The sequence below is a fragment of the Oncorhynchus mykiss genome, chromosome 12 (genome assembly GCF_013265735.2).
Source record: "Oncorhynchus mykiss isolate Arlee chromosome 12, USDA_OmykA_1.1, whole genome shotgun sequence".
In the NCBI taxonomy this organism is placed as follows: domain Eukaryota; kingdom Metazoa; phylum Chordata; class Actinopteri; order Salmoniformes; family Salmonidae; genus Oncorhynchus; species Oncorhynchus mykiss.
This window is the reverse complement of record NC_048576.1, coordinates 76812023-76827898: the sequence shown is the minus strand read 5'-3', so window position 1 is coordinate 76827898 and position 15876 is coordinate 76812023. Positions and strand designations below refer to the sequence as shown.

At 39.8% G+C, this 15876-nt stretch overlaps 2 protein-coding genes across 3 annotated transcripts; one reads left to right on the top strand and one right to left on the bottom strand.

Moving 5' to 3' along the window:
- Positions 1–3737: 3737 nt before the first annotated feature.
- On the top strand, positions 3738–12633 carry LOC110538304 (calponin-1). The gene is made up of 7 exons (XM_021625034.2): positions 3738–4009; positions 8774–8895; positions 9109–9175; positions 9817–9954; positions 10097–10213; positions 10403–10549; positions 10729–12633. Exons 1-7 carry the CDS (start codon positions 3950–3952, stop codon positions 10966–10968), a joined length of 891 nt encoding a protein of 296 aa, XP_021480709.1. The 5' UTR covers positions 3738–3949; the 3' UTR covers positions 10969–12633.
- A 541-nt stretch (positions 12634–13174) lies between these two features.
- LOC118936312 (transcription elongation factor 1 homolog) lies at positions 13175–15641 on the bottom strand. 2 transcript variants are annotated; one of them, XM_021625037.2, is made up of 4 exons: positions 15543–15641; positions 14257–14386; positions 14062–14132; positions 13175–13802 (listed from the first exon to the last, which is right to left on the bottom strand). In XM_021625037.2, the coding sequence occupies exons 2-4, from the start codon at positions 14370–14372 to the stop codon at positions 13738–13740; spliced, it is 252 nt and encodes an 83-aa protein (XP_021480712.1). In that variant the 5' UTR covers positions 14373–14386; positions 15543–15641; the 3' UTR covers positions 13175–13737. The 2 variants fall into 2 exon arrangements, with proteins under 2 accessions (XP_021480712.1, XP_036794428.1); XM_036938533.1 differs by lacking the exon at positions 15543–15641 and having other exon boundaries at positions 13234–13802; positions 14257–14402.
- Between the last annotated feature and the right edge of the window lie 235 nt (positions 15642–15876).

Below are 15876 nucleotides of genomic sequence, written 5' to 3'. Positions count from 1 at the left end.
TCTGCTACACACTCAAACACACACACACACTATGTCACCTACACTAGTACACAACATAAATGCACAGACGTCAGTGCTTGTAATGTAGTCTGACTGAATCTGCAAATCTGTTGGTGCTCCTTGGATCACAAATCTGTCTGTTTACTGTAATTGGATAGTGTATTTGAAAACACGGATTCAATCATTTAGGTCTAAGTATTAGTGAAATCTCCTTTTCCATTTTTACATAGCATCTTTACAGCTTTCAGCAGTTCCATTCAGTAATCAAGCTCCCCATGTCTTTAACCAGCACTATTGAGCAGCATATTGTTACATTAAAGTAACAAATGCAGTATTGGGATGTTTGAGGAGGTATTTGTGCAGTAAGCTTTCCCAGACTTAAAAAAAACTACTCTGAAATCAACATTCCAGACTTCTGAGAGGCTATAAAAATAACAGATTTTTTACAAGGTACTTAAAACCCTTGACAATTCAGTGGGGATTTAACATGACTTTTAACCAGTTTATCAAATAGCACTTTGCTATCAGCTACTATACACAAACACTTTATAAATGCACACAGACACTTGGGTATTAATTCACCAAAAAATGTATTAGTCAAGCCCATATTTTGTTTCAACTTTCAGTCCTACTGTACATAGACACCCCAAATGATGATGCTAAGAACCCAGCCTTCTGAATTCTTCTCAGCCTAGGTTGAGGAGGCCTTCTACCATAAATAGCCAGACAGAGTTGATGAGGGTGTGGAGAGGGGGAAGCTGGAACTTTGGAAATGCCCCTCTACCATCCAGAACAGCAGTTTTCTGTCTCTCGCTGCTTCTCCATGTTTCTCAACAGTTCCAGCTACACATGTGCACATTATTTCTTTGCTTTGTCAAATATTATGACTTGCACAATTTGTCTGCCTCTCTTGGATCTCATAGCTCTCCCAAAGCCTCAGTCTTCTCATCTCCCTTTGCCTGAGCTCTGTTTTTAGCCTAGGTGTCCTTCCTACCAAGGTGTACCCTCTCTAATGGCTCTTTTCTTGTGTTTCTAATTCAGTTTGAATTTAAAGTTGTAAAGTTATCCAAACCTTGTCATCAAGACTCCATGCAACAGTATTTACCAGCATGTTAGCGTTCAAATAAACAGACCATCATAAGAGGTTTCCAATCTGGAGGTGTGGATATGTTTCCTATGCTTCCTCTCACTGTACATGACCCACAACAGACCCACTGCACAGCAAACATGTAACAGTAGTTCATTATCAGTTTGAGGGATTCCACTTTCACATCACATTACATCTGGGCTGCTCCAGCCAGTTATGGCCCTTCCTTCTCCCATCATGCCCAAATAAAGTGTCCAAATTCCTCCCGTGTGCCTCTTCTCTCCTTGAGATGTTTATAAGACCCTTGCTTGGTCCCACACTCAGCTACTCTCTCTCTTTGTGCTTGTGCGCTTCTGTATTTCACTGACAGTCTGTTTATGGCCACGTTACACAAGGCTTCACTATAATTTTAGTTTGTCATCACAGTCGCAGCCTCATACCTAAAGTAAGACTTTAAGGTGAGCTTTAAAGGGGCAATCAGTTATTACATCCTTTTTTAGACATAAATTAATGTTTCCATTGATTCTTGAAGAATGTAACTTAAATGCCTCATGAGCTTAATTTTAATGTCTTGCCCCCACCAGAACCCAAAATATAAGCCAGTTTTACTCCAATGTTTGTAAACAAAATCAATGTAAACAAACACTGTATAGCCTCAAAACATGGCTAAAACCATAATGTTGATATCATGGATGGTCAGTCCTTGCATCCATAGGTCTGTCTATGAATTTGAGAGTGATTACATTTCTACAGCGCCATCCCTCAGCTTTTTACCAAAACAGTGGCTATTGTTTTAACTGCTGATTGGCCCTTTATGGTGTATGAGTCCTATCTTCACAAACCAGCTCTATCTAAGCTTTGCTTAGTGTATCTTTTTTCTGGTCATTGTTTGTTTAAGTGTGTACTCAGATTCACAGTGTTCCTCAAACTCTTCATGGCTACGTTTTGATATTAAACGTCAACCATTGGGTTATAACGTAGTTGTTAACATTGTTAATGGTGCTCAGTAGTTAGATCAGTAGCCCAGTAAGAGTCTAAGCTTCATAACCTCTTGGTTTATACACTATAGACTATTGTGTGTAAAGATGTCTGCCAAACTCAAACTTCTACTACTCTGAGCTGAGGCATTATGACTCTTCTCAACCCAAATCATTTACTTTTATAATGTTGGCAGGTCTGTGATCTTCTAGAAACCATTGTAAAACAGGTATTTCACCGCTGGTGTACTGGTGGAAATAGTTCATTTGTCTTTGTCGCAGGCAGAGAAAGTCCACCTGACTTCCAATCTTCTTCATTTGAGATGCCCTGCAAAAAAAAACACATTGGTGTCCCAACGATATGCTCCAACGTGTAATTACACTCTAACTGGAATTAGTCATTAATTATCCACCCTTGTCTAGGAACCTCCATATTAAAAACCACTTGGAATCATGTGAGCTTTGCAGACCGTTTCACTGCTGCTCTACCATACTACTCTTGGCATTTTATCATCAACTTGATTGATTTACAGTAATCCTGCCTGTATTGTTACTGGGTCAGGGTGTTTGAACTCAACTATTCCAGCATTACCACAGCCCTCCATAACCCTTTTCCCCATCCTCCATCCCCTCATAGTGCTCTTTCCAGAACCTTCTCTTCATGCCCTGTCTGGTAACGCATTACCACCATATGTATGTGAGAGTGAAAGTGGGACAGGACTAATAGCAGTAGGGTGAATCATCATGCTGCTCTCTGGGGAGCAGTGCTGCCTGTTCCCCTTTGACACTCCACAGCCCTCTGGCTTTGCATTCTATTCCCCTGTCATCTGCCTGTGGACGAGCAGAGCAGTGGAGTGAAGCTCTTTTTAAAAAGTAGATTGTAGTATTTAGTTCCAAGTTTGTTATGGAAAAACCAAGACAGGAATTGTAAAGCATCAGGGATGAAAATGGTAGGAAGAATACATATAAAATGTTAATCACTGCGTAAATACATTTGGGATACATGTAATGTATTATTATCAGGATGAATCATATTGCTATTCATACTGAAATAATTTTACATAAGAAAGTGATCAATTAAATATGCTCAAGTGAGAAAGTATCCATTTAGCCTTTTCAATATCTGCTTTCTTAGCCATCCTTGACCATGACCGTAATTAGGGTTACACTGGTCTTGAACCTCTTTGCCCAACAATATAAACCAAGCTTCTTCAGGTTTATGATGGATGGGTCAATACTTTCAGGCCTGACAAATAATTGTGTCATGTAGGATCTACATCTACAGTAATGAAACACCTTGCCGCATGTATAAATATTACTTTATAATACTTTGTATAAATATAAAGTTAAATGTGTAATTCAAAACTCTAAAGGTCTGCCTTGACCTGTGATTGTGAGGTAGAACCTCAACTATTTAATAATAGCTATAGGTCTATGAATTTGTGATGTGCTTGATATTTATTTCATTTGGTAATGAAAGTGAAATTGGGATGCAGTAAAATTAGGCAATTGAAAAGGATCCTCCATCCAACATCCAATTCCCCTTAAGGTGGAAAAAGTGACACTGAGCGAGTCAAATGCCATACTGGTGACATCACCCAGAGGAAGAGGCAACGTCGGGATTGGATGGTGGCCCTAGCCAATCGCGCCGCACTCCAGAAATCCACAGATGGGAAGAGTTTAAAAAAGATTGAGAAAAGTGTTGCAAAGTGGTCCACAGCCTCACCAGAGCGAGCAAGAACGTTACAGAATCTGAATCCGCGGGTCTGTCATATCCATTGGAGTCCAGGGAGAAAGAGGACTTTGCTGTGGGTTTTCTGGTGCCAGGATAGAGGGGTGTATTTCACCATTTTTAAATCTCCTCTGTGAATAATCAAATATAACTATGTCAAAGAATTTCAAAGGTGGACCATCCTTCGGACTTTCTGCTGAGGTCAAAAGTAAGGTATGTATCTCGCATGTCATGTAGCTTTTCTTTTAATTGAAATGAAAATAATGGGGTCTTTGCGTAATTGACATCAGTGGGCCAAGAGAATGCTCGCGCTCAGGAAGGTGCGCACTTGACGCTCGCATATCTTGTCACTACGTGCATCTTCTCAGATGTATTAGGTGTAGGGGAACCAATGGTATATCGAGGGCCAATAATATATTTTTGCTTTCTGTTATGATATTTTATCGAATAGGCTTTTTGGACTGTCAAATTGGACTGTCAATGGTGATCATAGGTCTAGGGCCTAGGCCTATACTGATAAATGGCAGCCTACCGTTCTTAAAGTTTACTTTATAGTTTAATATGTGAGGGCATCCAAACCAATTGTCTCTGATTCACAACTTCGAACTGGGTCATTTAGATTACAGGTGATATCACCTAACCTGTCTGTCACAGAACACAATGACATAATTCCTCCCAGATGAGCCCACAAGGCCTGATTTCAAGGTGTCTCTAGAAGGCTACCAGTATGTATATATTTTTTAAAGGGTCAATCTGTGATCGCTACATTCATTTTGGACTTTTAAATTCATGATACCCATTGATTCTTGAAGAATATGACTTATAAGTCCTTCATGAGCTTAGTTCCTTGTTCTTACCCCATCATCAGAACCCATCAGTGGTTACATTTCTACAGACCCATCCCTAAGCTATTTTACCAAATCAGTGGTGGTTTGTCCACTTTGTTATTGTTTGAACTGCAGATTGCCCCTTTAAAGTCTAGGCGAGAACTAAATGAGTCATCAACACCAACCAAGAGTCTATGGACCAGCTACTGTAGGCCTACCATGTAGGCGACTGTGCTATCAACATCCACTAATGTTTGGGAGAGATTGTATTTTCAGTGACAGTGCAATAACAGTGATGCACGATATGTGTGTGTGTGTGTCATAACTGCTGACAACCCATGTTCAGCTTGGGACACAGCATGACTGCCAATGGGATCAAATAACTATCCCAGGATATTCCAGAACTTCCAACTCCATGTCTGTCAATGACAACTGAATTTGCTATCCCTATCATCAACCTTATCGTGTTGGAAGAGCCCTGGTTCCTGCATACATAGTGGTTTCCTGTCCATACTTTTATCCATACTTTTTTTCCATACTTTTTTCTTCAAACAAACATTTCCTTATACTTGGCCACCATTGTCATTAGTGCTGTAGTATATAAATAGGTCATATTCAAAAGTGTATCAGTCAGTATATATATATATATATATATATATATATATATATATATATATATATATGGCATGACATCCGATGATAGCGGATATGCTCCAGAGACTGATAGACAGGTACGTCAGCAACCTAAACCTCCTTTTAAGGTGTCCCTGAGCTCTGTCTTACAACCTGAGCAAGTGTCTCTCTGTAAACAATTTACACTCCAGTGAGAAATGACAAAACACTGTTGAGGCAGAGGAGAGACAGACAGAACAAAGCCCTGTGGATTCACTGGAATGTCAACCTTCAACATGATTGTTTGTATCCAGGGGTGAAAGTAAATGTAATGAATTCCCGGGACAGGGACCTTCTGTGTGTGTAGAATTACATATATAGAATCCCTATTCATTTAATAGGATCTCTACAGGCCTAATAGTGAAGATTTGTCCTTTAACTTTTAAAATGCATTAGCCTACCTTTTAATGTGGCATTAACATGACCTGTCATGTGTTTTCATCTGAGTGTCAATCAATGACTTCAAAACGTTAATGTAGGCTACCTGCGCAAGTTAATCAGGGACGTCTGAACAACAGGGGGTCGGGAATAGTTTTTAAGCTATATTTAGATATTTTCGGCTTTTTATTTTGTTACATTTGTCAGTCAACTTGTCTATAATTAGATCCTTACAGCTCCTCTTCTGTCATTACTTGATGCTCATCTAGAATACTAGATAAAGCCTTGCTAAAGATGGCATAAATCGATATAATTATCAGTGCATCATCTACAATCTATACTGAACAAAAATATAAATGGGACATGTAAAGTGTTGGTCCCATTTTCCATGAGCTGAAATAAAAGATCCCCAAAATGTTCCATATGCACTAAAAGCTTATTTCTCTAAAATGTTGTGCACAAATTTGGTTGCATCCCTGTTAGTGAGCATTTCCCCTTTGCCAGGTGTGGCATATCAAGAAGCTGATTAAACCACATGATCATTACACAGGTGCACCTTGTGCTGGGGACAATAAAATGCCACTAGCAGTTTTGTCATATAACACAATGTCACAGATGTCTTGAGGGAGCATGCATTTGGCATGCCGACTACAGGAATGTCTAACAGAGCAGTTGCCAGACAATTTAATATACATTTCTTGACTATAAGCCGCCTACAACGTTGTTTTAGAGAATTTGGCAGTATGTCGAACTGGCCTCACAACCGCAGACCACATGTAACCATGCCAGCCCAGGACCTCCACATCCACCTTCTTCACCTGCATGATCGTCTGAGGAGGTGGAGTGGGGGTGCTGAGGAGTATTTCTGTCTGTAATAAAGCACTTTTGTGGGGAAAAACTCATTCTGATTGGCTTGGCCTGACTCACCAGTGGGTGGACCTGGCTCCCGAGTTGGTGGGCCTATGCCATCCCCGGCGCCCCTACCTAGTCATGTGAATGAATTTATTTCAATTGACTGATTTCTTTTTATGAACTGTAACTCTGTAAAATCTTTGATATTGTTGCATGTTGCGTTTAAATCTTTGTTCCGTATAGGTGACATAGTTAAAGTTTCTTTCATTTCTGCTTCTCTCACAGAGTGAGGACGTTTAGGGACCAGGGAGATTTCCAAATGACATATGTTTGACCGATTTAAAGGAAATGAAAAGCTGTGAAAACGATCCAACATGTTTCTGATAGTATTTCAGTTCGTCTTGGAAGCATATTTAATGTGGCTGAAAGTGAAATACTGTCAGCTTTTATGTAGCTGAAGAAAATTGCACTTTAAGGCTACACAACAGGTCCCTAAAAGCCTCAATCTCATTCTCTCAAGATGCTGAAATAAATCAATTGTATTTCTCCACTCCTGTTCCCGGAGACAAAATTAGCATTTGGTCTATAATTTTACTGCGAGGAACACTTAATTCTGCTGGAGTTAACATTATAATAGGCGACATATGAGGCCTACAGTCAGTGTCCAGACTTTAGTTACTATTCCAGCTATTACGCCTCTCCACACTAAAATAATTCCGGCATCCATACAGCAGTGCCTTTTTGATACATGCAAAGATACATCACTTACAAAACACCAAAAAGTGTTCTGAATGACATTCGGTGATTGTCCTTCAGTAGGCCTGCACAAGTCTTGTAACCTGAATTGATGTGTATACTGCTGTCCTCGTGCATCTCAGTCTTGGCCACTCATCTCTGCCTTATCAAAACGTCAGTGTTGTAGTTGAACCACACTGCATTTTGGAGCGTATTCCACACGTTTTCAAGTCCATTCAAGCATCATTTTTCATGCGAATGACATGCGGGATGATAAATAGTGTAATTATTGTGATAGGTTCATGTTTTACCGGTATGATGTAAACCCACTCGTTATTTTGCCAGTACTCCATACCGGACCGTTCCGTCTTACTTTCACCCCTGTTTGTATCAACTTAAACCATTTTATTCCTTATTCCATGGCCTACGATGATTTAATTTATATTCTCTCCACTGAGTTCATACATGAAAAACACTGATAGAATCAATGGATAGGTGCCAATTTTTGCATCAAAGACTTGTACATTTTTAAATAAATGAACCAGTTCTGATTACATTCCTGACCTCCTGACACAGTTAAATGAAACTCTGACCAAAATACCTTGGCTGGATGCAAGTGCTGTCTGCAGGTCTTGGCATCTCATTATCAGATGTGGTTTGCCTGAGTAGATTGCCTCACTGTAAAAGTACAGATTCCGGAAAACCCAGAGGGAGAGAGGGAGCACAGGGAGGAGTAATAGGGAGAGCTGTTTCTCCCAAGTTTGGTGTGATGGACTGGAAGCTACGCAAACCCTGCTGCTTTGAAATACCTGTTTGTGTTGGCTCCTGGTCTCTCAAGCCCTCTCCCAGACTGTGAGTGAGCAGAACATTCAGAAAAGGAGAGAGCGCAGAGCGAGAGGGGGGCTACAGACCCACCATAGAATTTCTGGTATTAGGGGGATGCGTTTGTGCCAATAGGGAGATACAAGGAAGCGGAGAATCAGTGTTTCTCCATGCAGGAATGTCCCCTGGCCATTTTTCATTTTCTTCCTGTTGTTTTTTAACTCTAATCTTCATCTTTAGGTTTTATTACAATGGGTAGGCTTTCAAAGGAAAGTGGAGAGGAATGTTACCCCTCTGTTACAAGATGAGAAAGGAAAGGGGAGAAGGGATAATAGCTCTGATGAATATCATAGTTCAATGACTCTTTTACTATAGTTACAGTTTGTTGTAAGATCATTTGTATTTTTCAGGTAGCCAAGCACCTGTCACAAGATCATTCATCATGCAGAACTGACAGTTACAAGGCATTAACCTGAGTGTCTGCAGATGTTAGGATACAGTCAAATGCAACACATTTACAGTGCATCCGGAAAGTATTCAGACCCCTTCACTGTGTTGTTTTCGCTTTGTCATTATGGGGTATTGTGTGTGGCGGAAAAATAATAACTTAATCCATTTTAGAATAAGGCTGAAATGTAACAAAATGTGGAAAAAGTGAAAGGGTCTGAAAACTTTCCGAATGCCTCTTCAGTTGGCCCAGAAGTATGACCCCCAGAAGGAGGAGGAGCTGAGGCTGTGGATCCAGGACGTAACAGGCAAGAAGATCGCTGATCCTTTCATGGAGAACCTAAAGGATGGGGTCATCTTGTGCGAGTGAGTGAGCGATACTCTCCTCAGTACTGTGGCCGTGCAGAATGTCATGCAGAATGGCAGAGCATATTGTGTGTCATATCACCATATTACTTTCTGTTGCTTCCAATATCATTCAGTCTCATTCATTTCCCCACTGTAAATGATGACTGGGCCACTCAAAGTCAGAACAGTATTTTGACTGTTGTTCTGTGCTTTCTCTTTACTTGTGTGTAGACTTATCAACACACTTCAGCCAGGATCTGTGAGAAAGATTAACACTTCCCCTCAAAACTGGCATCAGGTAAGCTTGTTCTGAGACAGAATAAATGTTTCTATATTATTATATAATATCATGCCCATCATGACGTGCAGTAGGCTATAGTTATTATAGATACTTTGCATAGTATTGAGCAGCATAAGCATGCCAAGAGTCAGTAGTTTTTTCCACTCCATACCTTTCATCCACTGAACTCGCTAAAATATGTAACCAGATAGATAGTCCTTTGCTTGGCATAGTGATTATTTATTTACATTCCAAGCTGCAGCTACGTTTTTTAATGAGGCACATCAACGCGTGTGTCTTCAGCTCTTTTATATGAGACTCAAAAAGAAAACAGCACTTTTAAGTGTTCGTTGAGGCACTTCCAAAGAATCATCCATGACATACAATGTTACTAAGAATCAATGCACTCACATGTGGTCCCTTTGTCAGGAATAAAAGAGAAAAAGATTATCCAACTGGTGAGTAGGGCTTTGAAGAAAACCCCACACAGCTGACCATTCTGAAGTCCTGAGTCTCAAATACAATGACTATTTAAAGAAACATGACAATATCAAAATAACAAATAACTCAGTAACTGGTGTCCTCTTTGTTTGTACTCTTGCTTTTACCTCAGTGGACCATTTGTTCTTGGCTAATTCTTCTTTCTTTTCATTGCCCAGCTGGAAAACATTGGCAATTTTGTCCGAGCCATCACAGTTTATGGTATGAAGCCATACGATTTGTTTGAGGCCAACGACCTGTTTGAGAATACCAACTACACCCAGGTCCAGAGCACGCTCATCACCCTGGCTGGAATTGTGAGTGGAAACCCATAGAGGAATCTCAGTACATTGTTCAGTACTGTATGTAGAAAGTATTGTCAGTGGCTTGTAAGAAACCTACGTCTACTTCACGTGAGGATCCATCATCTGTCTTTCTAACCTTCCCCTCTTTCACCAGGCCCAGTCCAAAGGTTTCCACTCCAAGCATGACATGGGAGTGAAGTATGCAACAGCACACCAGCGCCGTTTCGCCCCAGACATGCTGAAGGAAGGGCGCAATGTCATCGGCCTGCAGGTCAGAACAGTCTTTGTATCATATACACCTTATACACTACGATATCACTGTTATTACAGGTGTAATATAAGTAGTAGTAGCAGCATGTTATAACATACCTTCATTTGTTTTTAGTTTGGCCGATAGGATTGGTTTAATGGTATTATAGTTCAGGCATAACCAGTGCACTACCTTTGCCTGTCTGTCCAGATGGGTACCAACAAACTTGCCAGCCAGAAGGGCATGACATCTTATGGCACGCGGCGTCACCTGTATGACCCGAGGGGGGGAATGGAGAACCCTCTGGACCAGTCCACCATCAGCCTCCAGATGGGCACCAATAAGGGTGCCAACCAGGTGGGGCGCCATTTGATTTCACAAATAGATATTCTCTGGTAGAGATAGAATTGACTAACATTCTGCACATCTTGGGAGTTTTCCCTCTCTCTGCCTATCATGAAAGCAATTAATATGATATAAAATATTACACTTTGTAGCCTATATCTAATCCTCCCCTGCTTTTCTTCCTCTCTCAGTCTGGCATGACAGCCCCTGGCACCAGGAGACACATCTATGACAAGAGTCTGGGCTTGGAGGAATGCGACACCTCCACCGTCTCACTGCAGATGGGCACCAACAAGATGGCGTCCCAACAGGGCATGACCACATACGGCCTCCCTCGGCAGGTCTACGACAACAAGTACTGCTCCAACCCTGATGAATTCATCAACAACGGGGAGAGGGCTGAGTTTGACGGTACTATGTACTATGACTAAAGAGAACAGGATAACCCCAGTCCACTCCTCTCAATAACCCCTCTCCACCAGCAAGACCACCCAAACTGTTATTTACTGTTTTCATTATCCTCATCCCTTGCTGTTTTTTTTGTGATCAACCATTCAAATAATTGTTGTCCTTTGAGGGGATTTATGCCTGGTTCAATCTCTTTGACCTTGTTTTTTAAAATAAATGTAATGTAGTGGCCCACACCCCTCTCTCCCTTTGCAATGGAGATTTTTCTATTCAAATACGGTCAAAATAAATACTAAAAATACTAATAATGTCAAGAGACCCATTCCTTAATCAATCATTTTTTATTGATAGATATTTTGTAGTTTATAAAGTTTAAGTTTATAGTTTAAGCTTAAACATTGAGAATACAGGAAAAAGTTCATTGAATGGAAAGAAGTGACCGACATGTTGCTGTTAACCTTTAACCCCTGAGGAACAGGAGTCCGCTCTGGGATTCAATCCCTCTGGATGACTCGAGGCCCAGAGAATCAGACTGAGTCTTCCAGGACACAGGGGCATGGACTAGAAGCTTTGATCAGATGTATTCCTTATGACTTTGCCTGTGTATGCACCTCTGCGCTGTGCTGACATCCCTGCTCTAGCTCACAGGACTGCCAACCAGCCATTTTATACCACAGATGGAATGTTTTTTCTAGTATTCTTTAAATCATTAGAAGATCAGTAGTAGGGTTCTCAAACCTGATACTTGAATTAATGTGAGCCCCTAAAGGCATCGTGAAAAGCCAATAGATTTGAATATTTGTAGTATTATAAGCAGTATTCAACACGTCTCGCATACTTCATTAGTGGTAAACAATGCAGATGAAACTTTAGCCATTGTGTCAGCTATGTTAATGTGGATGTCACATAGGCCAGTTTGCATGAGACAAGTTATAATCCCTCTATAGTTTCCATGTCACACAGCTTTAATATATTGCTGCGCTATTTGCACTTTGCATCACCTTGTTGAATATGTACATGGATAGAATTGTTTATGACTAGAAGAAATTAGGATAAGTCAGGTCATTGAGAGCCATAACATCTGCACACTGTTATACACGAGATAACAGTCTAATTAACGTCCACTTAGTCATAGCTCCATACAGCAGACCCTGTATCACTAACTACTACATGATATGGGGTACCCACCGCAGATCTTGAATGTAATGTGATTTTGAGCACTGCAAGATGTGACAGTCATTCTGTGGATTCATTAAGTAATAACCTTGTACCAGCAGTCACAAATGAATAGCATTAGTCTGCAACATATTTATGCTCGGGGTAATGTAGCCTAACACAGCTGCTAATGGTTTAAACATTAAACTGTGCATGCTTGACCAAACCTTTGAAAAGCAGGCTTGTTTGCTAGCTAAGAGGTTTGTTCAAGATCAGACACTTCCTGTGTTGCACCTGGAACATTCCACAGATCACATCTCTATGCCTTGCATGCTCATGTACAAAGCATGGATTGGTTATACCTTGTCCATAGATTGCTTACAGGAAGGAAAACATTTTTTTTTACATTTGGGTGAACTATCCCTTTAAGATACATTTGAAAGGTCTTGATATCGGTTACTGGGTGGTATTGTGATGTGTTTTTAAATAGAAGGTATTGGAGATAACACTACATAAAATAGAGTCCCCCCTGAGGTTCTGACCTCTGGAAATTATAGTGATGATTTGTCAAACTTTTGAAGGCTTAATACTTTAAAAGGAACGTTGTTTGATGCTGAGCTCATAATCTGAAGGCCATATTGCATTTTTTCCCTCTACATTAGTGTGCCATCTAGTGATTTGAAATCCCTTTAACATTTTAAAAAAAACTACATTCCACAGATTTAAGGTAAAAGTCATATGCGCCACAAGAGGTGTCTTTTATTAAAGCACCTAACTTATTCTGTATCGTCACATGTCCAATAGCTGTATACGAAGTCAGTTGTGCATTAAGAAAATATTTTTAGTTTAGAATGAGAGCCAACAGTGCCTAGCCAAAATACAATTGGCAATATTACCCTCTGGTCTAAAAATGTGTGTCAATGTTGTTCAGACTATCAATTGTTCAGTATTCTGAAAATATTGTATTTATTTGGCTTTCACTTACAATGAAATTAGCTGCAATACAATAAATCACATCAAAATTACAATTATTTAATTTGGGTCGTGAGTGAAAAACTTGCCAGATGAATTTTCGTTCATATTTGTTCTAGATATTTGAACCATTTCAGTGGTATGTGACAGATGCAGTTAGGTGTGAATTACATTGCTGTGTTTATTGATCAAGTCATTCCCATACAAAAAACCCGAATTGAAATAAAAATCATGACATCAAACAAAAAACTACAGAATCACCCCTTTTAAATGTTTACAAATGTAACCTACTTGCTCCATTAAAGGGGGACATGGCAGCTTGGGAAAGTCTAAAGACATATCCACCAATAGGCTTACCTGTAAAACATAACAAATGATGAGGTGGTTTGAAACTTAGTGGGATTCTCAAAGATCAGGACCATTGGGACATTTCATTGCCCTACCCACATCCCACCCTGCCACAGAGAGGGAAGACAGGAAGTGTATCTTTCTTCATATCAAATCCATTGATGTGTAGACACTGAAGATTTCACAGATGTGTTATCTGTCTTTGTTTGTTCTCCACAATCACTACTTGACAAGGCCCTGGCCCAGCCAGAGATATGTGACCCATCATAGGGAATGAGGGGTGAGGTCAGACAGGAATAGAGTCAGGGGGACCACTGCTACTGATTGGCTGCTTCGCAAGCATCTATCCAATCACTGTAAACATCCACTGGTTCTGAAAGATCTGGGGACAAATGTCAAGGAAAAGTTCATCTGGGAGGTACAGTTGTAAAGACATTGCTTTTTATTTATATATATCAGAGACATAGTTCATCATATGGGCAGTAGAGCAAATTGGAGCACAGGGATGACAGACAAGTTTCCCATATATATATATATATATATATATATATTTTTTTTTACAAATTTACAAGCCAATCTGTGAGCTATATGGTGTGTAGATAAGTGAATATAGTGATCCAATCAAAGAATCAAAAGGATACAAGTAATGGGAGTCTGGAATTCTTCCAAGCAGACGGTGCACGATATTATCCCTGTGTTTCGAGTGCGTTCCCTGAAAAAATAAAATAAAATGTGCATTTGGATAGGGTGTCAGGATATGTATCAACATGTAATCAATCAGTGATCATATTTTACAGCGAGACCATATACTGTTCAACACAACCAAGTGAACGTACATTTTGACATCACAGGACTTCTCGTGGTTACAAAAGGGACAGGTGAATTGGGTGTCCAAGTTACCCGTCAGTTTCTTTTTGGGAGGTGGCTTCCTCTTTGACTTTCGGCGTCCCATTCTCGATGTATAACCTGTAAAATACAATAGCTACATTTTTCGGAGTTTACAAAACAAGTTCTGTTGACGGTCAAATTCAATAAATAATTAGGTCAATCGTGTTAGCTAGCATATATTATAGCTAGTGTATGGTGCTGATATTCATTTGATTTTGGGCAGTCATGCTGCGTTCATCTCGTAATTTTGAAAAATACTACATGAAAAACTGGGAACAACGAATGTGTGGGTTCCATGTGCTTTGAACTCGTTCAGAATGCTGATTGCCGGTTAATGACAAACAAGCTGTGTCAACCATGAACGGAAAAGTACAGCTTTCACACTCATATACATATTAGTGTTATAATAACACTTTTATAAATCATTTTTTGTTGTTGAATTGAACTGCTGAAAATGCTGTTATCGAGATATTGGCCTTAGTAGTTGATGTCAGAGACGGAGTTCATCATATGGGCAGTAGAGCAAATTGGAGCACAGGGATGACAGACAAGTTTCCCATTAGTAATTACGAGTTGGAGGTGCGTTAATTTATTTTCCCCAGCCCTTTGCCCCTATTTGCAAATGTACGAGATGCTATAAATGCATCAATATTCTGCCGCTATAGACCATCTGCTAGTACGCATGTGCGAGCTAATACCTCACGCTTGTGTAAACAAACATATTTTTACCGTATTGTCCACATAAATTCAAATTATATTTTATTTCCGATCATTTAGTTAGATGTCGATGATTAACGTTACTTTTCTCTTGTTGGGGCCATGTTCACACTACACAAGAGTGTAGTAGCTAAATTCCCCGCCATCGCGCATGGACTTTTTTTTTTTATAGCTTGCAGCTATAAAATAGGGGCTCAACAATACTGCCTTTTATACAAAACGTCCTGCAAATTCTACAAGTCCATTTCCAACAATATTGTTAATTGCATGAACAGTTTATTTTGGGATGATTTCTGAAGAGGCAGCTAGATAGTAATAGCTAATAACGTTAGAGCGCGAGGAAAACAAAGTTAGCTTGTGTTAGCTAACTAACGCTGGATTTGTAATATGCTAGCTATGCACAATTTTTTTTAAATAGGAGAATCACGCATGTAATTTAAAATCGTGCTGGATGTATAATTTAGTTGTTTGCATGTTAGCCATATAATAAAACCCGCTGGATTAAGCATTTTCTTACCAGATAAGTGACCCAAGTAATGACGCTAACAAATAGAAATTGTATCCGGAAATTATTCTGAACTCTTTCATCTGATTGGAAGATTAAGGCGCTTTTTAGGGTTGTCATTGGTCAAACAAATTATCAACCCGCCTCTCAGAATTTATAAACCTCTTTGATACAATCCCAAAATAATTACAATATATACATTGATTATGCAGTCTACCACAGGAGGCTGCTGAGGGGAGGACGGCTCATAATAATGGCTGGAATGGAATAAATTGAAGGGTATCAAAAAACATGGAAATAATGTATTAATGAGTTTGATTACCATATAATTTATTCTGTTCCAGCC